Source organism: Theropithecus gelada, chromosome 16 (genome assembly GCF_003255815.1).
Source record: "Theropithecus gelada isolate Dixy chromosome 16, Tgel_1.0, whole genome shotgun sequence".
In the NCBI taxonomy this organism is placed as follows: Eukaryota; Metazoa; Chordata; class Mammalia; order Primates; family Cercopithecidae; genus Theropithecus; species Theropithecus gelada.
The window spans coordinates 41,503,099-41,528,583 of NC_037684.1; the positions used below are offsets into that span (position 1 = coordinate 41,503,099).

Below are 25,485 nucleotides of genomic sequence, written 5' to 3' on the forward strand. Positions count from 1 at the left end.
GCCCCCGCGCCCGGTCTTTTTTTTTTTTTTTTTTTGAGACAGAGTCTCGCTCTGTTGCCACGCTGGAGTGCACTGGTGCAATCTCACCTCACTACAACCTCCGCCTCCCAGGTTCAAGCAATTCTCCTGCATCAGCATCCCGAGTAGCTGGGACTACAGGCATGCACCACCACACCTGGCTAAATTTTATATTTTTTATAAAGACAGGGTTTCACGTTGGCCAGGATGGTCTCGATCTCCTGACCTCATGATCCGCCCCCCTCAGCCTCCCAAAGTGCTGGGATTACAAGCGTGAGCCACCATGCCCAGCCAATTGTGCATACTCTTGAACCCAGCAGTTTCATTTCTTAGGATTTACAGGCACACAAGTATGTTCATTGTGGGAGTGTTTATAATTACAAAAACATTGGAAATTGCAGGGTGGCCTACGCTGGAATCCCAGCACTCCGGGAGGCAGAGGTTGCAGTGAGCCGAGATCACACCACTGCATTCCAGCCTGGACCACAGAGTGAGACTCCGTCCAAAAAAAAAAAATCCCTGGGCGCAGTGGCTCACGCCTGTAATCCCAGCACTTTGAGTCGCCGAGGTGGGCAGATCATGAGGTCAGGAGATCCAGACCATCCCAGCTAACATAGTGAAACCCCGTCTCTACTAAAAATACAAAAAACTAGCCGGGCAAGGTGGCAGGCACCTGTAGTCCCAGCTACTCGGGAGGCTGAGGCAGGAGAATAGCGTGAACCCAGGAGGGCAGAGCGTGCAGTGAGCAGAGATCGCGCCACTGCACTCCAGCCTGGACAACAGAGCGAGACTCCATCTCAAAAAAAAAAAAAAAGGATTGGAAATGAAATAAGTAGCCATCAATAGCGTAGCTATATCAAATGGTGTCTGACTGGAGTGTTATGCAGCTTTATAAAAGAATGAGTGAAATTAATGATTGGGTTGTGGTCTATTTGATCCCCTCATCCTTCTCCATTCAATTCTGCCTCATCTTTTTCTGAAGGAGAGCAAATTTGATGAACTAGAGAGAATATACTCCTCATTTCCCAGAAAAAAATGGTAATAGCAGCCACAAGTAATTGTATCAACACTAATGGCTACAAATGATTGTATTAAAAAATAATTTATCTGCAAAAGAAATTAGAAAAATTAAAACGTAGTTAAAAGCTTCCAAAGGATCACTTACTGCTAATGAAAGAATTATGTTCCAAAAGCCAGCAAAGCATTTTTTTAAATGAGAAGAGTTTGTGTTTCATGGCAGCTTCAAAGAGGGGGAAACATGAAGAGGAAATAGATAAGACTGTCTCTGAAAAACAAACATAAACAAGTAGTTATTACCTCTGTTCTCCCGATGCTGAAAATGGAAGGAGTTAATCATTGTACATATTTCAAATTTGGGTAGTCGCCATTGAGAAGGTACCCGGGAGACTGAGACCGGAGAATGGCGTGAACCTGGGAGGCAGAGCTTGCAGTGAGCCAAGATTGTGCCACTGCACTCCAGCCTGGGTGACAGAGCAAGACTCCGTCTTAAAAAAAAAAAGAAAAAGAAAAAGAAAATTTAGAAAATAAATACTACACAAAATTAGCCCAGCATGGTGGCACATACCTGTAATCCCAGCTACTCGGGAGGCTGAGGCAGGAGAATGGCGTAAACCCGGGAGGTGGAGCTTACAGTGAGCTGAGATCTGGCCACTGCACTCCAGCCTGGGTGACAGAGCGAGACTCCGTCTCAAAAAAAAATAAATAAATAAATAAAATAAAATAAAAAATAAAAAATAAACAAAATAAATAAAGAAGATAAGCTGGGCACAGTGGCTCATGCCTATAATCCCAGCAATTTGAGAGGCCAAGACAAGTGGATGGCTTGAGCCCAGGATTTCAAGACCAGCCTGGACAACATGGCAAAACCCTGTCTCTCCAAAAAAATTTTTTTTAAATCAGCCGGAGCTAGGCACAGTGGCTCATGCCTATAATCCCAGCACTTTGGGAGGCTGAGGCAGGCAGATTGCTTGAGATCAGGAGTTCAAGACCAGCCTGGCCAACATGGTGAAACCTCATCTCTACTACAAAAAAAAATACAAAAATTAGCTGGGCGTGGTGGCAGGTGCTTGGACATTGTATGGTTCCAAGTTAATTAAGTATCCCTTAAAGTCCTAGGAGAACACATAGGTGAGTATATATCATGGAGGATATTAGCCTCCCAGCTAAGGAGCCTGAGGCACAAAAATCACTTGAACCCAGGAGGCAGAGGTTGCTGTGAGACAAGATCGTGCCACTGCACTCCAGCCTGGGCAACAGAGAAAAACTCTGTCTCAAAAAACAAAAAGAGATAGTCATTATTTTTGGTGTGTTCTTGTATGCATGGGTGTTAAAATTCATATCATACAGTAAATACAAACATTTTCCTATGTAAATCTTATTCAAAAACCCATGATTTTAATGGCTTTTTATGGTCCATTAGTTGAATATACCTTAGCTTATTTAACCAAAATTATTTTCTTGAAGAGCTGGTTTTCCTGTTTGTTTTTGCTTTTTTTTTTTTTTTTTTTTTTTTTTTTGAGACGGAGTCTCGCTCTGTCGCCCAGGCTGGAGTGCAGTGGCTGGATCTCAGCTCACTGTAAGCTCCGCCTCCCGGGTTTACACCATTCTCCTGCCTCAGCCTCCCGAGTAGCTGGGACTACAGGCGCCCGCCACCTCACCTGGCTAGTTTTTTTGTATTTTTTTTTAGTAGAGACGGGGTTTCACTGGGTTGGCCAGTATGGTCTCAATCTCCTGACCTCGTGATCCGCCCCTCTCGGCCTCCCAAAGTGCTGGGATTACAGGCTTGAGCCACCGCGCCCGGCCTGTTTTTGCTTTTTTTAATACCAAGATAAACCCCAAATGGTGGCTCACCCAGCACTTTGGCCAAGGCAGGTGGATAGCTTGAGCCCAGGAATTTAATACCAGCCTGGGCAACATAGTGAGATCCTGTCTCTACAAGAAAACAAAAAATGCTTAGGGGGCTGAGGCAGGAGAATTGCTTGAACCCAGGAGGCAGAGTCAGCCTGGCGAACAAGAACGAAACTCCGTCTCAAATACATAAATAGCAAAAAATGGCCGGGCGCGGTGGCTCACATCTGTAATCCCAGCACTTTGGGAGGCCGAGGCGGGTGGATCACCTGAGGTTGGGAGTTCAAGACCAGCCTGACCAACATGGCAAAACCATCTCTACAAAAAAAAATACAAAATTAACCAGGCGTGGAGGCACATGCCTGTAATCCCAGCTACTTGGGAGGCTAAGACAGGAGAATTGCTTGAACCCAGGAGGTGGAGGTTGCAGTGAGCTGAGATTGGGCCACTGCACTCCAGCCTGGGCAGCAAGAGTGAAAGTCCGTCTCCAAAAAAAAACCTTTAGCCAGGCCTGGTGCCTCAAGCCTGTGATCCCAGCCACTCGAGAGACTGAAGCAGGAGGATCGCTTCAGCTGGGAGGTAGAGGCTTTAGTGAGCCATAATCACACCACTGTATTGCAGCCTAGGCAACAAAGCGAGACCTTGTCCCACAAACATAATAATAAAATACAGATATACATCCATACTAAGTTAAACATAATCTCCTGTATCTCCTAAGTAGGTAAATAAAGATAATAATATAGATCTCCCAAAACATGTTGTTGGGAAAAGAAGTAAAAGTTACAGAGCAGTACCCAGATTTTAAGCAGTAAACATTTATTTTCTAAGAGTACTTAGATATGTTTAGAAATGCATAGAAAATGTCTGGAACAATATAGACTAAACTGAAAATAGTAATTTTCTTTAAGGGTATAAGGGAACCAACAAAATCAGCAACTTTTATTTTCTTAAATAGAAATAAGTTTAAATGAGTTATCATGTTCGGTAATGTGTTTTGTAAACTTAATACTTTTTCACATCGGCTGTTATAGACCTACATCATTTTTAATTATATGAAATTAAAATTAACACCCCCCAGCCAGGCATGGTGGCTCATGCCTGTAATCTCAGCACTTTGGAAGGCCGAGGTGGGCGGATCACAAGGTCAGGAGATTGAGACCATCCTGGCTAGCTCGGTGAAACCCCGTCTCTACTAAAAATACAAAAAATTAGCCGGGTGTGGTGGCGGGCACCTGTAGTCCCAGCTACTCAGGAGGCTGAGGCAGGACAATGGCGTGAACCCGGGAGGTGGAGCTTGCAGTGAGCAGAGATTGCGCCACTGCACTCCAGCCTGGGCAACAGAGTGAGACTCCGTCTCAAAAAAAAAAAAATTAACACCCCCCATCAATAGTTTTGTTGTGTGTAGTTTTTGCTAGTAAAACAACATGTCACTGAACATCTTTGTTTATACATCTGCCTGTACTTGTTCTAAAAAAACAGTCTCCAGGTGAAAGGGTCTAACTATATTTGAGGCTTTGCTGCTGCTGTTCTGCCCAGGCTGGAGTGCAGTGGTGCCATCACCAGCTCACTGCATCCTCATCCTCCCAGGCCCAGGTGATTCTCCCACCTCAGCCTTTTGAGTAACAGGGATGTAGTACACTGTTTTTGTTTATTTTTTGACACGGAGTCTCGCTGTATCGCCTGGGCTGGAGTGCGGTGGCACTGTCTCGGCTTACTGCAACCTCTCCCTCCGTGGTTCAAGCGATTCTCCTGCCTCAGCCTTCTAAGTATCTGGGATTACAGGCGTGCGCCACCACACCCAGCTAATTTTTGTATTTTTAGTAGAGTCAGGGTTTCACCCTGTTGGCCAGGCTGATCTTGAACTCCTGACCTCAAGGGATTCACCCACCTTGTCCTCCCAAAGTGCTGGGGTTACAGGCGTGACCCACCGCACCTGGCCCTTTTTAGGCTTTTTTTTTTTTTTTTTTGAGACGGAGTCTCGCTCTGTCGCCCAGGCTGGAATGCAGTGGCCGGATCTCAGCTCACTGCAAGCTCTGCCTCCCGGGTTTACGCCATTCTCCTGCCTCAGCCTCCCGAGTAGCTGGGACTACAGGCGCCCGCCACCTCGCCCGGCTAGTTTTTTGTATTTTTAGTAGAGACGGGGTTTCACCATGTTAGCCAGGATGGTCTTGATCTCCTGACCTTGTGATCCGCCCGTCTCAGCCTCCCAAAGTGCTGGGATTACAGGCTTGAGCCACCGCGCCCGGCTTTTAAAAAAAAAAAAAAAAAAAAAAAAACAATGGCCAGGCAAGGGTGGCTCATCACTGTGACACCTCCACACTTCAGCCTGTGCAACAGAGTGAGACCCTGTCACAAAAAAAAAAAAAAAAAAAAATTNGAGTGAGACCCTGTCACAAAAAAAAAAAAAAAAAAGAATTATTTTTAAATTACACTTTAGGGCCGGGCACGGTGGCTCATGCCTGTAATCCCAGCCCTTTGGGAGGCTGAGGCGGGCAGATTACAAGGTCAAGAGTTCAAGACCAGCTTGGCCAACATGGCAAAACCCTGTCTCTACTAAAAATACCAAAATTAGTTGGGCATGGTGGTGCGTGCCTGTAATCCCAGCTACTCAGGAAGCTGAGTCAGGAGAATTGCTTGATCCCAAGAGGTGGAGGTTGCAGTGAGCCGACATCATGCCACTGCACTTCAGCCTGGGTGATAGATCGAGACTCCATCTCAAAAAAAAAGAAAAAGAAAAAAGATAAAAATTACACGTTAGCAAATTGAACCAGCTTCCACTAATTGCGTATATCTGTAACATTCTGTCTGCACTCTTGAAAAACACTGAGTATTATCACTCTTTTGAGTGGCATATTTTTTGTCTTTGAAAATATTTATTTCAAAAGTAGTGTGTTTTATAGTGTACAAATGCAGATGTTACAGAGATGTAAAATGTAATATTTACCACTACTCCCATATTGTCCCCTACAGGTAACCTCTGTTAATAGGCCAGTGTTATCATTTTTAATTTCTGCTAATTTGTCAAAGAAAGTGTTTTTATGTAAGAGTATCCTATTTACATATTTCTTTTATTTTTCTCTCGAGATATTTATATTGTTATCAGTATTATTTAAGGGCTTTTATTTTATATTTTCATTTTTTGAGAAGGAGTCTCACTCTGTTGCCCAGGCTGGAGCACGGTGTCATGATTTTGAATCACTGCAACCTCCAGCACCCGGGTTCAACTGATTCTTCCACCTCAGCCTCCCGAGTAGCTGGCATTACAGGCGCCCGCCACCACACCCAGCTAATTTCTGTATTTTTAGTAGAGATGGGGTTTCACCATGTTGGTTGACCAGGCTGGTCTCGAACTCTTGACCTCAAGTAATCCGCCCGCCTCTGCCTCCCAAAGTGCTGGGATTACAGACATGAGCCACCACGTCTGGCTATTTAAGGGCTATTTGTATACTAAAAAGAAGTAAAAGTTTTATGATTTTTTTGGCATATGGTAGTTTTTAACATTTTTTGGAGTCATATCTATTAATCATAAATAGGCATCATGCTTGGAGTCTTTTTCCTCCTCCATGATATATACTCACCTATGTGTTCTAGGACTAAATTTAAGGGATACCTAATTAACTTGGAGCCATTCGGTGTCCAAGCGTTATTCACGTACTTTATTAAAACGAAAATTAGTCAAGCAGTAGTAACCAGCACATAATATAAGTATGAACCAAGAATGTCCTAGTGTGATGTGTTCGCTCTTTCCTGTACACCTTACATGAACCTACAGCATTGATGTGCCAAGTCTTGCTTGGAATCAAGCTATGTGTATTTTCACAGTTCTTCACATTTACACATTTTTTTTAAAACTACATAAACTGGAGCTTTCAAAGAGTTTGTGTGTGTGTGTGTGTGTGTGTGTGTGTGTGTGTGTGTGTGTGTACTAAAATATATATAACAAAGTTTGCCATTTTAATCATTTTTGTATATACAGCTCAGTTACTACATTTACAGTGTTTTGTCTCCTAGTACTTTTTATGGTTTTAATTTTTGCCCTTGGATTTTAATAAACCCAGAATTATCTGGCATATAATGAGATAGAATTTTTTTTTTTTTCAGATATGTAGGCAGTTGCCTCAAACTCTTTTTTTTTGTTTTTGCTTTTGTTTTTTGAGACGTTGTCTCGCTCTGTCGCCCAGGCAGTGGTGAGTGCAGTGGTGCGATCTTGGCTCACTGCAGCCTCCACTTCCTGGGTTCAAGGGATTCTCCCCTCAGCCTCCCTAGTAGCTGGGATTAAAGGCATGTGCCACCATGCCCAGCTTATTTTTGTATTTTCAGTAGAGATGGGGTTTCTCTGTGTTGGCCAGGGTGGTCTCAGAACTCCTGACCTCAGGTGATACGCCCACCTCGGCCTCCAAAGTGCTGGGATTACAGACGTGAGCCACGCCAGCCGCAACCTCATTTATGAATGAACTCCTTTCCCTACTGACCTGAAGGGACATCCTTAACATATGTGAAATTCTTACACTAGATACAGTTAAATCTGTTCGTGGTTTGAACTTGTCTCTGTTAGTGTTTGTGTTGTTCTGCGTGCTGCCACACTTTGCGTTATCACAGCTTTAGAATAGTTTTTAATGGCTGACAGATAAGATTCTCTCTCATTACTTTTACTTTTCAGCTGTTTCTTAGGTATTCTAGTACTTTTACTTATTGGATGAACTTTTAAGTCACTTTCAAATTCAAAAATATTCACGAAGCTTTAGTTTGGAATGTGTTGTCTGTGCACCCTAGATAGATTGGAGATTACTGGCCTTTCACTCTCAGATATTTATGTCAAATTGTATACAGAATTTTATTTCAAGCACAATGTTCTCCTAGGATCAATGTTGTTTCAGGTAGATTTATTTCAGTCAGTACATTCCAAAGCAGTTGCCTGCTCTACAGCAAAAAAAAAAAAAAAATTTGTTTTCCTGTGCGCTCTCACTACAATCAACGTGGGAGAATTCTGTTTGCTGACCTCTGGTCGCCAAGAAGTGGGTGGGGATTTCTCCCCATGAACAACCAATCCAGTCGTCTGCTTCAGACCCTAACTGGGTGTCTTCTAATTCAATTCAATTCTGACACTATCTACCTGAAGATAGGGTCAGATTCCACAGGCTGGGGACTCAGTCCCCAAGATTACCCCCTCTTCAGATGCTAATTGCCATCCCCAGGTTGTTTTACCTGCATGTCTGACCTTCTGGCTATAAATCAGGGTTCCCACAAGCTTCTCCTAAGATTCAGTAATTTGCAGGAGCAGCTCACCGAACTCAGGGAAACACCTACTTAGGCTTACCGGTTTATTAAGGACACTGCAAAGGATTCCGATGAACACCAGGTGGAGAGGATGCACAGGGCAATGCTGTGGGGAGGGGCGTTCATGCCCTCTCTGGGCACACCACCTGCCAGTCACGTCCACACGTTCAGCTGTATCAGGAAGCTCTCTGAACCCAGTCCTTTTGGGTTTTTAGGGAAGCTTCATTACGTAGGCATGAGTGATTACACCCTTGGCCATTGGTGATCAGTTTAACCTTTAGCCCCTCTTCCCTTCCGGAGGTTGGGGGATGGGACTGAAAGTCCCAACCCTCTAATCCTGACTAGGTCCTTCCGGTGACCATCCCCCATTCCGAAGCTATCTAGGGAATTCCAGCCACCAGTCATTAACATATAAAAGAAACTTATCACTCTGGAGATTCCAACCGTGTTAGGAGCTAGGTATCAAGAAATCGGGACAAAGACCAAATATATATTTCACAATATTACACCCATCTATCACCACAATGATTTTCTCCTTTCTACATATTGCCTCTACTATTACATACTAATATTCGTATCAGCTAATATTTTTCCCTTACATTTAAGTGGACACTTATCATTGCAGTCATGAATGGTAAGACAGTATCACTTTGTCACAAATATAAGGTAACAATAAAAATGAATAAAAAAGCAATATGATGTTATTAAAGTCTAATGCAAGGATCATAAAGCCACTAGTACAGAGACTTTGTTCTTAATTCTGGATTCCCACCTTTTCTTTGTACATATACTAAATTGTTTGCATGGAGAAATGTGTTATACTTAGATATGTATAGATCATGTTGGTGTGTTTCATTGATCTCAAACCATTTGAATGAAGGACTATTCTATGCAGTTAACTGAAAGTAAAAGAACCTTCTTAACAGCAGCCAGGATTTATATATTAGAACCTCAGTCAGAAACAAAATTGGAAAAGTACTCTTTTGTTCTTCATGAATTGCAAAATAACCTCCAGGGTGAACCAGCCTGGTTCCAGGACTGCTTGCAAAGTAAACATATATATTTGTTAGAACTTCAGAGGATATTCACATTGGAAAAACCTTAAAGCTCTGAAAATGTTTTACATTTTGTGTTTTTAAGACCTTGCCACCATGGAAGAAAGAGTACAAAGACGGTATTATGAAAAGCTGACGGAATTTGTGGCAGATATGACCAAAATTTTTGATAACTGTCGTTACTACAATCCAAGTGACTCCCCGTTTTACCAGTGTGCAGAAGTTCTTGAATCATTCTTTGTACAGAAATTGAAAGGATTCAAAGCTAGCAGGTGAGCAAATGGGTGCAGTGTTCTGAATTAATTCAGCTCTTCACTCTCTTTATACTACTCTGTCTCAAGATTCAACCAGTGCAGTTTATGGTAATTTAACCTTAAATATCTTTAAAAAAAAAAAAAATCAAGACTCCAGGGTTATAATCTACTGGCAAGGAGAAGTAGACAGACAAAATATTGGGAAATTGCTGGATTTGTCGTTGATCTGCTTAAAGTCTTTTTTTAAAATTCACAAAGTGGCCAGGCGCAGTGGCTCACACCTGTAATCCCAACACTTTGGGAGGCCAAGGCAGGCAGATCACCTGAGATCAGGAGTTCAAGACCATCCTGGCCAACACGGAGACACCCCGTCTCTTACTAAAAATATGAAAATTTGCCAGGTGTGATGACACACGCATGTAATCTCAGCTGCTTGGGAGGCTGAGACACAAGAATCACTTGAACTTGGGAGGCGGAGGTTGCAGTGAGCCAAGATCACACCACTGCACTCCAGCCTGGGTGACAATGAGACTCTCACGGTAGGGGGTGGGGGGGTGGAATTCCCAGCTTTGTCAACACAGTGAGATTGTGTCTCTACAAAAATTTTAAAAATTAACTGGGCATAGTGGCATATACCCGTTGTCCTAGCTACTCAGGAGACTGTGACAGGAAGATCACTGTGCCCAGGAGTTCAAGGCTGCCGTGAGCTGTAATTACACCACTGCTCTCCAACCTGAGTGACAGAGTGAGACCCTGTCTCAAAAAAAAAGACAAGAATGAAAGAAAAATTTGCTGAGCTGATGATAGTCACAGGACTTTAAATTCTAGCAGAATAAATTCCTTCACTCAGCAAATGACTTTTGAGAACCTGATGTGTGTGCACCAGATACAGGGAATTTAGCAGTGAATAAATTAAGGCCCTTGCACTCTATGAGGGGTAGGGGGGAGCAAGGGAGACAGTTGATAAACCTTATAAACCAGGTGGACAAATGGAAAAAGACTCACCCCTACATACATCACTATAAAATTTCCAAACGCTAAGAATAAAAGAAACTCTTAGATAAAACAGACAATCTATGAAACAAGAATTAGATTGGTGTCAGATTTTTCTGCTATGACATTTAGTGCTAGAAGATTATGGAAGAATACATCTAAAAGTTTAAGAAAAAATGATTGGCCGGGCGCGGTGGCTCAAGCCTGTAATCCCAGCACTTTGGGAGGCCGAGACGGGCGGATCACGAGGTCAGGAGATCGAGACCATCCTGGCTAACACGGTGAAACCCTGTCTCTACTAAAAAATACAAAAAACTAGCCGGGCGCGGTGGCGGGCACCTGTAGTCCCAACTACTCGGGAGGCTGAGGCAGGAGAATGGCGTGAACCTGGGAGGCAGATCTTGCAGTGAGCTGAGATCCGGCCACTGCACTCCAGCCTGGGCGACAGAGCGAGACTCCATCTCAAAAAAAAAAAAAAAAAGATTGTCAGTTGCATCCAAACAGTCAAGTTTAGAGGCAGAATAAATACATTTTCAGTCACGTGAGGACTCAGGACATCCTTTCTTGGCAGGTATTTTTAAAAAGTATGTGCTATTGGCCAGGCACGATGGCTCAAGCCTGTAATCCCAGCACTTTGGGAGGCCAAGGCAGGTGGATCACTTGAGGTCAGCAGTTCAAGATCATCCTGGCCAACATGGTGAAACCCCATCTCTACTTAAAATACAAAAATTAGGCGGGCATAATGGTGCACGCCTGTAGTCTCAGCTACACAGGAGACGAGGCATGAGAATCGCTTGAACCCGGGAGGCACAGGCTGCAGTGAGCTGAGATTGCGCCACTGCATTCCAGTCTTGGTGTCAGAGTGAGACTCCATCTCAGAAGAAAAAAAAATGTGTGCTATCAAAAATAAGGAAACAAATTTTTTCCTTTTTAATGATCTTCCTGTAATCCCAGCACTTTGGGAGGCCGAGGTGGGTGGATCACGAGGTCAAGAGATCGAGACCCTCCTGGCTAACACAGTGAAACGCCATCTCTGCTAAAAATACAAAAAAAAAAAAATTAGCCGGGCGTGGTGGGGGGCGCCTGTTGTCCCAGCTACTCCTGAGGCTGAGGCAGGAGAATGGTGTGAACCCCAGCAGCGGAGCTTGCAGTGAGCCGAGATGAGGCCACTGCACTCCAACTTGGGCGACAGAGCGAGACTCTGTCTCAAGAAAAAAAAGAAAAGCATCTTTTTTTTTTTTTTGAAACGGAGTTTCACTCTTGTTGCTCAGGCTAGATTGGAGTACAGTGGCGCCATCTCGGCTCACTGCAACCTCCGCCTTCCTGGATTCAAGGGATTCTCCTGCCTCAGCCTCTCTAGTAGCTGGGATTACAGGGGTTTCTGCATGTTGGCAAGGCTGGTCTCAAACTCCCAATCTCAGGTGATCCGCCCGCCTCGGCCTCCAAAAGTGCTGGGATTAACAGGCGTGAGCCACCGCGCCCGGCCATGATGTATCTTTTTAATTAGGGACAGGGTCTTGCTATGATCCAAGCTAGTCTTGAATTCCTGAGCTTAAGCAATCCTCCCACCAGCCTTGGCCTCCCAAAGTGCTGGGATTACAGCCATGAGCCATTGCGCTGGGCCAGAAAATTTTTTTTTTTTTTTTTTTTTTTTGAGACAGTCTCACTCTGTTGCCCAGAATGGAGTTCAGTGACACAATCTTGGCTCACTGCAACCTCTGCCTCCTGGGTTCAAGCAATTCTTCTGCCTCAGTCTCCCAAGTAGCTGGGATTACAGGCGCCCACCACCATGCCCAGCTGATTTTTGTATTTTTGGTGGAGACGAGGTTTCACCATGTTGGCCAAGCTGGTCTCAAACTCCAGACCTCGTGATCCGCCTGCCTTGGCCTCCCAAAGTGCTGGGATTACAGACGTGAGCCACCGCGCCTGGCCAGAAATTTTTGTTTATTTGAGTTCAGAAAACAGGAGGTTCAGGAAAGAAAAGCAATGAGAATTACTCTGACCCAAGGTGACATTTGTACAGCAGGCTGTAAAATGTCAGCAGTCCAAATCCTAACAGGAGAATGGAGCACTCCCCAGAGGCTCAGTAGAGCAAGAAAATGACTCATACATTAGATAATTTGTTTAAGACAGAAAAACATAAGGCTATGATTAAGCCGAAGAATGTCAGGGATAAAAATGAAAGGCAATTAGAAACACCACTAAAAACAGAAAGTTGTGTAAGTGTGCTCTGTTAGCTGGGCACGGTGGCTCGTGCCTGTAATCCCAACACATTGAGAGACTGAGGCAGGAGGATGCTTGAGCCGAGGAATTCTAGACCAGCCTGGGCAACATGACGAAACCCCATCTTTACAAAACATAAAATTTAGCCAGGCATGGTGATGTGCACCTGTGGTCCCAGCTACTTCAGAGGCTGAAGTGGGAGGATTGAGCCCAGGAGGTAGATGCTGCAGTGAGCCATGTTCACGCCACTGCACTCTAGCCTGGACGACACAATAAGACCCTGTCTCAAAAAAAAAAAAGGCCGGGCGCGGTGGCTCAAGCCTGTAATCCCAGCACTTTGGGAGGCCGAGACGGGCGGATCACGAGGTCAGGAGATCGAGACCATCCTGGCTGACACGGTGAAACCCCGTCTCTACTAAAAAATACAAAAAACTAGCCGGGCTCGGTGGCGGGCGCCTGTAGTCCCAGCTACTCGGGAGGCTGAGGCAGGAGAATGGCGTGAACCCGGGAGGCGGAGCTTGCAGTGAGCTGAGATCCGGCCACTGCACTCCAGCCTGGGCGACAGAGCAAGACTCCGTCTCAAAAAAAAAAAAAAAAAAAAGAGCCCTATTAGCAAAGGACTAGGTGCTACAGAGAAAAATATTTACATTTTCGTAGTAACATTGGGCCAGGCACGGTGGCTCACACCTGTAATCCCAGTGCTTTGGAAGGCCAGGGTGCGTGGATCATCTGAGGTCAGGAGTTGAGACCAGCCTGACCAACATGCTGAAACCCCGTCGCTACTAAAAATACAAAAATTAGGTGTGGTGGCACATGCCTGTAATCCCAGCTACGCAGGAGGCTGAGACAGAATCACTTGGACCTGGGAGGTGGAGGTTGCAGAGCACCAAAACCGCGCCACTGCACTCCAGCCTGGGCCACAAGAGCAAAACTCCGTCTCAAAAATAATAAAAATAATGACATTGATTTTCAACTTTTAGAATCACCCTATAGACAAAGCATAGAATTATGTAATTTTTAAATTATAGGGAAATAAAACTCGAGACTCAAAAAGGGAGGTGAGAAAATGGTTAAGTGAGCTTGGTTCTCATTGCCATAGCAGGGCTTAAACAAAAGTTGATAAAACAAGAAATAGCTGTAAAAGAAATCTACCCTGGCCGGGTGTGGTGGTGGCTCATGCCTATAATCCCAGCACTTTGGAAGGCCGAGGCAGGCGGATCACCTAAGGTCAGGAATTTGAGACCAGCCTGGCCAACGTGGTAAAACCCCGTCTACACTAAAAATAAAAAAATTAGCTAGACATGGTGGTGCACATCTGTAAGTCCCAGCTACTCGGGAGGCTGAGACAGGAGAATCAGTTGAACCTGGGAGGCGGAGGTTGCAGATTGTACCGCTACACTCCAGCCCAGGTGACAAGAGCGAGACTCAAAAAAAAAAAAAAAAAACAAAACCCTACTCAGACTGGGTGTGGTGGTTTATGCCTGTAATCCTAACACTTTGGGAGGCTGAGGTGGGTGGATCACTACTTGAGGTCAGGGGTTCAAGACCAACCTGGCCAACATGATAAAACCTCGTCTCTACTAAAAATACAAAAATTAGCTGGGCTCGGGCCGGGCGCGGTGGCTCAAGCCTGTAATCCCAGCACTTTGGGAGGCCGAGGCGGGTGGATCACGAGGTCAGGAGATCGAGACCATCCTGGCTAACATGGTGAAACCCCGTCTCTACTAAAAATACAAAAAACTAGCCGGGCGTGGTGGCGGGCGCCTGTAGTCCCAGCTACTCGGGAGGCTGAGGCAGGAGAATGGCGTGAACCCGGGAGATGGAGCTTGCAGTGAGCCGAGATCGCGCCACTGCACTCCAGCCTGGGCGACAGAGCGAGACTCCGTCTCAAAAAAAAAAAAAAAAAATTAGCTGGGCTTGGGGACAGGCACCTGTAATCCCACCTACTGGGGAGGCTGAGGCAGGAGAATCATTTGAACCCGGGAGGAGAAGTTTGCAGTGAGCAGAGATCCCGCCACTGCATTGCGGCCTGGGCAACATTGAGACTCCGTCTCAAAAAGAAAAAGAAATCTACCCAGAGAACTGAAAAGTCAAAGGAATTGATCATAGGGAGCCAGCCTGGATTTCAGATGGAGTTAAGGTAGGACAGAGGAGCACAACTTCTCATTATAAGCCCCTCTATGCTTTTTGATTTGTGCATCGTGGTTATTCCTCTAGTTCAGTTTCTAAAATTGCTTTTTTAAATTGGAAAGGCCTTTGGTGGTATCTGTGAGGTAGAAGCCAAGGGGTGAGAATCCTACCCTGGTGCCAGCTTGCTGGCAGAACCCAAAGGATGACTGCTGGTAACTGCTGATGAAGGAGAGGAAATTGTCTGGAGGTCCTGGGGCCTGTGGGCAAGACAAAGGGAACTTAGTAAAGGAGAGATGGAGGCCTAGGCTGGGCCTGCACAGTGAAGGGGCCACTTAGGTGGCTTCTTGCCACCTGGTTATTTTATGTAGCTTTTTAATATACTCAAGTTGACGTAATTTTCATTAAAGCACATGGGAGCTGAATCGAGAAGTTTGCTCAATTCTGCTTAAATAAACAAATTAGGCTGTGCACAGTGGCACACGCCTGTGATACCAACACTTCGAGAAGCCAAAGCAGGCAGTTTGCTTGAGCCCAGGAGTTTGAGACCAGCCTGGGCAACATGGGGAATCCCCATCTCTACAAAAAATACGAAAAAATTAGCTGGGCATGGTGGCACGTGCCTGTAGTCCCAGCTACCCAGGAGGCTGAGGTAGGAGGATCACCTGAGCCCTGGAGGTTGGGACTGCAGTGAGCTGTGATTGCGCCGCTGCACTCCAGACCGGGCTAGAGAGCGAGACCTTGTCTCAAAACAAAACAAAATTACAATGTAAAGAATTGTATAAGGGCAACTTGCTATTGCCTTTTTAGGGAATTTCCAGATTTAAGGCAGAATGAAACATAACTAGCCAGTTATTGATACTTGATTTATGTATGGATTTCCAGAATTTCCTTTGCCATATTTTCCCATTTTAATTTATGATCTCCAGCATTGTTTGCACATTTTTTTCATTACTGCACTTTGTTATAATTCATCATTTATACCATCCATATTCTTTCTTTTCTTACAGATTGTGATATCTTTAGTCTGAATTTTTAACTGGAATCAGAACTGGATGTTGTGGTCACTCTTTGTTTTATTGTACCTCGTGATTACCTAATTCAAAATTGCCCCCCAAAAAGTCAGATTAGTTAATATAATTTTTTAATGTTAAAGATGTATCGTGGTAAAACATTTATTCTAGCAGCCATGTTGAACAATGTATTTAAAAATTGTAAACTCTTGGAATACTGTATTTATCTGCTATTGCAATATAAAGTCCTTTGACTTAGTCCTGGTAACTGTACAGTAATTTGGTTTACTAATGAAAGTTGTGAATAAAACTGTGAAACTAGAAGGGAGACTTTCTGGACTTTAATAGAAAAAATGTGATTTTAAGGTTGCTTTTTTTTTTTTAAAGCATATTTTTCCCTTTATATTCCCCTCATCGATGTAAATAAACACACACACACGCACACACACACACACACACCTTTCACCACAATGGTAATGCTTCTGTAAATGCCTCTATTTGTCCAGTTGGCTGAAAATATTGTAATCTTTATTAGACAAATATATATATATCTATTTTTTAATATTGGCTTTTTCCAGTGAGTTATTATGTTTAGTGTACAGTGAAAAGTTTGAATATTACAGGTTAAAAATTTCTTAATCGTTCTTTTCTATTCGCTTGCCAAGGGTGAATGAAAGAACATGGCTGCTTCTCCCAGACTGACTGACCTTGGCATCCGCATAAAGCATCATTGTTTTCAAAAATGAAGGGTGCTTAATTGTTCCCTTTTTTCTATATTCTGTAGGTCTCATAACAACAAACTGCAGTCTACAGCTTCTTAAAGTTCAGCGTGTTAACCTAACATAAAACACAGCAAGAATCTGGTTGTCTGAACTATTTTAAATTAAGGAGCCAGATGTTTTTAGTCAGGCTATCCTGACAAGACTTGACCTAAACTTCGTTTTTATTGGTCATAACAGTCCAATTATATTCTTGGCCAATTTTGTCCAACGGACAAGACAAAAGCAAAGTCAACGACACCATTATCTTGTCAAGATCAAATGGTTTTACTATTGTGGCAGAAGCGAGAAAACTTTGTTTATTGAAAAAAAAAAAAGAAAAAGAAAGCAAGAAAAAAAGATACTATGGGGTCAAGTGTAACTCCATGGAAATGCCACGTCTGCTCTTCAGTGAAGAAGCTGGTTTAGAGTCTCACAGAAAACTTTTGACTGTATTTATTTATTGTTGCAAAAAAGACGCTTTTTTATTGCTGCCCTCATTTGTCAGCTAATTATTTTTTCTTATAAAATCCAGCCCCGGTTACATATAATCATCTGTATCTTATCATGATTCCTGTAGGTAAAAGTACAAGACGACCTCTAGATGTCTTTTCTTTCTATGAAAGGAGCTGCTATGTACACATGTGCACACACACACAACTGGGAATCAACAATGAGTTTATTGTTCATGGTAGATTAAAATGAAGCTTGCATAAAGGTTGGGCTAAGTGGTCCTGGACTACAGACTCTGTTGCCTTGAATATAAACAGTACAATTTGTCAATTACTCCGCACCAGGCTAAAATGAGTAAAATCTATTTGAAGGTATCTTGTTTGTAAACATTTGTCAGATTCTAATTTTTTTCTTTTGTATTAAAATTCAACTATGGATGTATATGAAACAAAATAAATGGAGATAATTTTTCTCCCACAGACAGAGGTGTCTTTGAATGTGCGCTAATGATTATCTGTAAGCCTTTGTGGGGGAGGGAGGGCTGCAAGGTCATGAAAGGCAGAAGAATCTAATTGTGCCTGGATTTCTCCAGCACAGCAGTGGCCCCTCGTTTTACCATTCCCAGTCCATTGTCATCACGTCAGAGAAAAATCTTCAGGGGTGCTAGTCCTGTTGCATCAGTTGATCATACTAACAAAAAAGGTAATGTGGCAAGATACACATTGCCTTCATCTGTACATTCTGTGATACCAGGCAGATTACCAGTTACAGAGAGCTGCTTACATTTTATGAAGGGCATTTTGTGGATGACCTCATCCTCTGTGTTATTTGTTGATTGGGTTTGTTTTCTGTTGGTTGGTTGGTTTCTTTCTTCCATGTAAGGAAAAGTAGTGTAAACAGTAGCGAGAAAATGGAAACCACAGAGGAAGATGTGTTTTGCATGTTTTTCCTTTCAATGTTCTTACACGTTGTATCACTGCATTGTGGTAATAGCTTCTATAAAATCTGCCATAGTTGGATTATGCAGCTTTGCAAAAATTTTACTAGATTTTGCACTAACTCATACTAGCTTTGTCCTACCAACTTCTGGAATTTATCTAATTATTGTTTTTAAAAGTTTCTTTCCTTTTAATGTTTCCCTGCTATGCAAAACCTTTCCCAGACCTCAGTTTCTTAAAAGAAAGATGTTGCTACAGTTCCCGATTCTTTCTTATTACAGGCTCAGGTGTACAGGTTATTCTGGGTTAATTTTATCTAATGAAGCCCATTCCTTTTTGTACATAAAGATGTCACTTAAACCTATGCTTACAAACTAAAGAGACTAATCACTCAATATGAAAACATGAAAAAATTTTTGCTTAAAGTATTAAGATGGAAGTAGTTAAATATGGGTTATTTTGTCCTTTTACTTTTTAAAAAAAATGTTACTTATTGTATGCACTGTGCTGATGCAAGAAGTCTACATTTTAATGAATTATAAAATTATTCTGCATCTCATCACGTCACAGTATTTCTGTACTATTTATTCATATATATATATAAATATATATGGGCTTAATCATTTAAAATTTGTTGCAGCAAGAACTTTCCTACCTGTAGGCAATAGATTGCTATGTTTTTAACAAATTGTGGCAAATTCTAAACAGCAATTCTTTTGTACGTAATAGGACATTTCATCCTAGAAAAATAAAGTAATGTTTTTGACATTGGATTTGGTGCAGTTTCTAATGAAGCAATGGTTGGTTGGTTAATATGTTTTCTGTAGCTGTTAGCCTTGCCAAATTGTATAAAAAGGGTAAATTTTATGGAAATCCTGAAACCAGGTAGATGTTAATTTAATATGTATATTTAATTGTATAAAGTATTTTACAGTCTCTTATCACCATATAAATACATAAAGACATTTTATAGTTTCATCAACTACAGAGCTTTAGTCTTTCAAAAGTAATTTTTGAAAAACACATTTTTTTTTTTTTTGAGATGGAGTTGCACTCTTGTTGCCCAGGCTGGAGTGCACTGGCGCCATCTTGGCTCACCACAACCTCTGCCTCCCGGGTTCAAATGATTCTCCTGCCTTAGCCTCCTGAGTAGCTGGGATTACAGGCATGCGCCACCACGCCTGGCTAATTTTGTATTTTTAATAGAGACGGGGTTTCACCATGTTGGTCGGGGTGGTCTCGAACTCGCGACCTCAGATGATCCGCCTGCCTCGGCCTCCCAAAGTGCTGGGATTACAGACATGAGCCACCATGCCCGGCCTGAAAACCACACATTCTTATAGAACATAATGAATTCCAAAAGCTGCTTTTCTGTGACAAGCAGAAATACTTGACAAGCTTCTGCTGTTCGGTAAGATCTACATAATACAGCTATTTTGCTTCCAATAATCCAGGCAGTAAACTGTACATTTGTGATACTCTTAGGATGTTTCTGCCCCAGGCCTTGGGCTTATAAATACATTTAATTTGCATCAATAGATTTCCTTGGCTAAGAATATTTTCAATACCTGCTATAGTTTACCTGCCACGTTCACAATCCAAGAAACCATTTCATAAAAAGTATTTTCCTATTGGTAAAGCTTTTATTCTCCTATCCACATTCTTCAGGAGGTTTAAATAAAAGTGTGGCTGGGCATGGTGGCTCACGCCTATAATCCCAGCACTTTGGAAGGCTGAAGTGAGGGGGTCACTTGAGGTCAGGAGTTAGAGAGCTGCTTCACCAACATGGTGAAACCCTGTCTCTGCTAAAAGTACAACAATTTAGCTGGACAAGTGGCACACACCGGTAGTCCCAACTACTCAGGTGGCTGAGGTGGGAGGATGGCTTGAACCCGGGAGGTGGAGGTTGCAGTGAGCCAAGACTGTGCCACTGCACTCCAGCCTGGGTGACAGAGTGAGACTCTGTCTCAAAAAAAGTGAGCTTTTGGAGATCTTTTCTGAAGTAAAATAATTACCTTTTTATATTTCAAATGGCCTAGAGTGTTATTTAGAGACACTAAGGTTTGCTGTTGTTTGTAATCTGACTTCCTAAGATCTGCAAATAAAAGTTATTTCCCTATTTCTGTTAATTCCTTTAGGCAAACGCTCTACTTCTTTATGTTAAAGAGCCAGCCAGGTGGCCTTTCAGATCTCTGCACACTTAGACAAAGCTACATGGTTATTACAGCTGTCACTCTTCATGATTGAAGCTATTACCATAGGTCTCAGATTTCTTGTCCTTCATGTGAGAATGGTGGTATTTCATGGATAAAGTAATGAAGTACTTGAGGAGGTGGGGGGAAGAGCCAACTGAGAAGTATTTGTAATAATTTGAAACATTCTGAGGTACTTCTAGACACTTGGAGCGAGATACTAAAAGATTTTCTCAGAAGATCATACCGCTTGATCCAATTTGAACCAAATTCAACTAATTTTCAACTAAAGAAATTAGCTATATTCTTAAAATGGTAATGTCCTGATTTATTGCTTGCTCAAATATTTCCTGAAATTGAGGTGATGCATTGTAGGTGGCGGGTCAGTTTTTAGGTGTTTGTTTATATGTGTTCATGGTCAACTTAAAAATGATTTCGGCTGGGCGCAATGGCTCATGCCTGTCATCCCAGCACTTTGGGAGGCCAAGGCAGGCGGATTACCTGAGGTCAGGAGTTACCAGCCTGGTCAACATGGTGAAACCCCGTCTCTACTGCAAATACAAAAATTAGACGTGGTGGCACATGCCTGTAATCCCAGCTACTCGGGAGGCTGAGGCAGGAGAATTGCTTGAGCCGGGGAGGCAGAGGTTGCAGTGAGCCAAGATGGTGTCACTGCACTCCAGCCTGGCCGACAGAGCAAGACTCTGTCTCAAAAAAAAAAAAAATTCAAGAGAAAGACTAACAGTGCCAAATGATACTTTACAAGGTAGTTGTAAAAAGCTATGGGTGGGGCACAGTGGCTCACGCCTGTAATCTCAGCACTTTGGGAGGCCAAGGTGGGTGGATCACAAGGTCAGGAGTTCGAGACCAACCTAGCCAATGTGGCGAAAAACCCTGTCTCCACTAAAAGTACAAAAAGTAGCCGGGCGTTGGTGGGCACCTATAATCCCAGCTACTCGGGAGGCTGAGGCAGGAGAATCACTTGAACCCAGGAGGCAGAGGTTGCAGTGAGCCAAGATTGCGCCACTGCGCTCCAGCCTGGGCGACAAGAGCAAGACTCGGTCTCAAATAAATAAATAAATAAATAAACAGTGTATATGTTTTATAGACCTTTTCCTACCCAAAGAAAAACAAGTACTTTTTCCTCTTGAATTGTAATGGCTTCATTTGAAGGAGGGATGCTGTTGAATTACTACTGAAGGCAAGTGAGTATTCCATTTAGGGACTATTAATATGTGCACATAGGCACAAAACCCATTTGCTAAGAAAAATCTATCAGTAGGAAAAGATGATAAGAAACTGTAGTGAATTTGCTCATTAAAATTTTCCATTAAATTGGCAGGGCGCGGTGGCTAATGCCTGTAATCCCAGCGCTTTGGGAGGCCGAGGTGAGTGATTCACTTGGGGCCACAAGCTCAAGACCAGCCTGGGCAACACGGCCAAACCCCGTCTCTACTAAAAGTACAGAAGGCCGGCTGGGCGCGGTGGCTCACTCCTTAATCCCAGCACTTTGGGAGGCTGAGGCGGGTGGATCACGAGGTCAGGAGTTTGAGACCAGCCTGACCAACATGGCGAAACCCTGTCTCTACTAAAAATACAAAAATTAGCTGGGTGTGGTGGTGGGTGCCTGTAATCCCATCTACTCGGTAGGCTGTGGCAGGAGAATCGCTTAATCCCGTGAGGCAGAGGTTGCAGTGAGCTGGGATCACGCCACTATATTTCAGCCTAGGCGACAGAGTGAGATTCCTTCTCAAAAAAGAAGTATAAAAGTTAGCCAGGCATGTTGGCGCATGCCTGAAATCCCAGCTATTTGGGAGCCTGAGACATGAGAATCACTTGCACTGTGGAGACAGAGATTGCCAGGATCTTGCCACTGCACTCCAGCCTGAGTGACAGAGCAAGACTTTGTCTCGGGGGAAAAAAAAAAAAAAAAATCCGTAAAATTAAAAGATTCTATCCAAGGTACTGACTGCGTATTGAGAAGGTGAGTCTTCTTGACTTTTTGCCTCACCTGGCATTACCTGTCCTCTACTGCCTCCGGTGTGCGCCTCCACACCCACCACTGTTGTACTGCGTTCGAGCCTCACGAGTCTTTCCTTACAGACCTGGTCTTGAATGAAGACCTTAATGTTTAGCCAGGAAGTTTCTAAGAATCTGACCTGCATGTGTTTGCCAAGGTGTGCATGTTAACTATGTGACCTCCAAGTATCACAGCTCTGGCACTTTTTTTTGTTTCCAGAATTACCCAGAAACTGACTATTATCAAACCAATCTAAGTAAAACCCTAAACTTAAGCTTCAGGATTATGTAAAAGTTAATTTTTTCTTTTTTCTTTTTTTTGAAACTGGGTCTTGCTCTATTGCCCAGGCTGGAGTGCAGTGGCACAGCTCACAGCAGCCTTGACCTCCTGGGCACAAGCCATCCTCCTACTTCAGCCTCCCAAGTAGCTGGGACTACAGGCACACGCTAGCACGCCTAGCTAATTTTTTTAATTATTTGTAGCAATGAGGTCTTGCTATGTCGCCCAGTCTGGACTCAAACTCCCGGCCTCAAGTGATCCTGCCTCAGCCTCGCAAAGTGCTGAGATTACAGGCATGAATTGCCACACCTGGACCTTTTTTTCTCTTTTAAACTAGAGCTGTTTCAGCAGGATACAGACTAAAATTAAAAATCAGCCCGGCACAGTAGTTCACACCTGTAATTCCAACACTTAGGCAGGCTGAGGGGGTTGGATCACTTGAGGTCAGTAGTTCAAGACCAGCCTGGCCAACATGGTGAAACACTGTCTCTACTAAAAATACAAAAGTTAGCCAGGCATGGTGCTGGGCATCTATAATCCTCAGCTACTAGGGAGTGTGAGGCAGAAGAAACTCTTGAACCTGGGAGGTGAAGGTTGCAGTGAGCTGAGCTCACACCACTGCACTTCAGCCTGGGTGACAGAGCAAGACTCTCTCAAAAAAATATCCAGAACTATTTATAACTTTTCTGTTTTAACATCTGACCATCCAGCCAATAATTTATTTGGTCATCTTGTAGTTATCTCTACCACATTATTCGAGATAACCACTTAGCCTTTGTTTGTTTGTTTGTTTTTGAGATGGAGTCTTGTTCTGTTTCCCAGGCTGGAGTGCAATGGCACAATCTCGGCTCACTGCAACCTCTGCCTCCCAGGTTCGAGTGATTCTTCTGCCTCAGCCTTCCGAGTAGCTGGGATTACAGGCATCTGCCACCATGCCTGGCTAATTTTTATATTTTTAGTAGAGCTAGGATTTCACCATGTTGTCCAGGCTGGTCTCGAACTCCTGACCTTGTGATCCACCCACCTCGGTCTCCCAAAGTGCTGGGATTGCAGGCGTGAGCCACCATGCCTGGCCTAGCCTTTTGACATTTAAAAATTCAACTTTGATTTGACTGGCCTGAGTTATGCCTGAGTTAATGTTTTTTATCTTAAAGAAAACTAACTCAGGAGGTCTTCATTAGCTATATACTCTATCACCAATAGTTCGTGTAATAATGCCACTGATTTCCAAAAAGCAATTCTTGTAAAATTTGTAAGTTTGGAGAAAACTTATTTTTGGAAAATACTCTAAAAATCCCTCAGTAGTGCTTTACCATAGAACACTCAGAACCTCTCAACCCTTTATTACCTGTCTGCCCCATAATTGGAACCAATAATAGTATCAGATATTGTAATGTTAGGCTGTTGCTTCTTGGATCCTGTGATTCCCTAGCGACCCATCCTGGATGTCCTTTAGGTGCACAGTGCTCCTACTGGGTGCCATGGACAGTGTCAGGACGCATTCTAAGCTTCCTGAGTGCATCACCATGAGGCCAAATAGACTGTTCTCTCTCCAGTGAAATTCCTTCCTGTCTCTCTTTAGGCAATCATCTTCATCTATGCATCAGTGGTGTCTCTGTTCACCATGCTTCATATAAACTAAAGTACAGCCTGATCTTCCGAAAAAATACTCTTTTGTGGACTCCAGTGTAAAATCAATATTTAATTTAGTGACTAAACCTTTTTTTATGGTGGTGGTTTTTTGTTTTTTGAGACTGAGTTTTGCTCTTGTTGCCCAGGCTGGAGTGCAGTGGTATGATCTCGGCTCACCACAACCTCCACCTCCAAGGTTTAAGCGATTCTCCTGTCTCAGCCTCCCAAGTAACTGGGATTACAGACGCCCACCACCACGCCTGGCTAATTTTGTATTTGTAGTAGAGACAGGGTTTCTCCATGTTGGTCAGGCTGGTCTTGAACTCCCAACCTCAGGTGATCTGCAGGCCTTGGCCTCCCAAAGTGCTGGGATTACCAGCATGAGCCACCGCACCTGGCCAATTAAACCTTTTTAAAACCAACTGAAAAATGTTGAAAATTCACTTCCTTGTGAATTGTCATTGGTGAATAGTGGTTCCAAGGTTTGGGGAATGAATTTTAAAAAGCCATTTTCCTCAAACCTTTAGGGCTCAGTAAGGCTAAAACAAAAACAAACAGGTGCATCCAAGATCTGATTTCAAGGCAAGATTTACTGCTTTACAAACAAACATTATACTTGGTCTTAATAGAAAAATGACATCAGATACATCCAGAATACATTTCACATTGGGATAGCTGCCAGTTCAGCACAAAACATACATTATTAGGAGCAGGGAGGCATGAAAATAAACTATATCTTATTTTTTGGTACATCAGGAACACTTTTGCCTGAAGTAAGCCCTTTAGCACTATTATTTATTTATTTTTTTAATCCACCCATCTGCACACTGGCCCTTTAGTACTCTTTAAGTGTAAAACTTTTAATACTTGGCCTGGGCTTTGACCCTTGTGTTTGATCTAAATGACATTTCAAACTTCAATGTCTTTCGACTGGTGCGCTTACTGTTCTGTACAGAATTTAAAATGTGATAGTTTGAATATAAAATCTGGTTTGATACATGATATAAAAGTTGTATATTTAAATTCAAGAAAATGTTTTTGTGGACTATTTCTACTAAAGAATATTAAATTAAAATAATTTAAAAACGTATGAAGCAGTGATCTGTTAACTGGACAGGTCAATTCTCTGAGCTGTGTAAATCACTGGCACTACAGTTAAATAACCTTCACACTGAGCTCAGGAGCAGCCCATTTAAGAAGATCTTGTAGGCCGGGCGCGGTGGCTCAAGCCTGTAATCCCAGCACTTTGGGAGGCCGAGGCGGGCGGATCACGAGGTCAGGAGATCGAGACCATCCTGGCTAACATGGTGAAACCCCGTCTCTACTAAAAATACAAAAAACTAGCCGGGCGTGGTGGCGGGCGCCTGTAGTCCCAGCTACTCGGA

At 43.2% G+C, this 25,485-nt stretch overlaps 1 protein-coding gene across 3 annotated transcripts in view; it reads left to right on the plus strand.

Annotated features, from left to right (window-relative positions):
* BPTF (bromodomain PHD finger transcription factor) overlaps positions 1–18,748 on the plus strand; it is a 151,395-nt gene extending 132,647 nt beyond the window's left edge. For 2 of the 3 annotated variants that reach the window (XM_025361547.1, XM_025361546.1), the window contains 2 exons: positions 9,304–9,490; positions 16,613–18,748. In XM_025361547.1, the coding sequence (XP_025217332.1) occupies positions 9,304–9,490; positions 16,613–16,649 (224 nt within the window). In that variant the 3' untranslated portion in view covers positions 16,650–18,748. Of the gene's footprint in view, positions 1–9,303; positions 9,491–16,493 lie in introns of all 3 variants that reach the window. The other variant, XM_025361545.1, reaches the window with a different exon arrangement.
* The last annotated feature ends 6,737 nt before the right edge of the window (positions 18,749–25,485 follow it).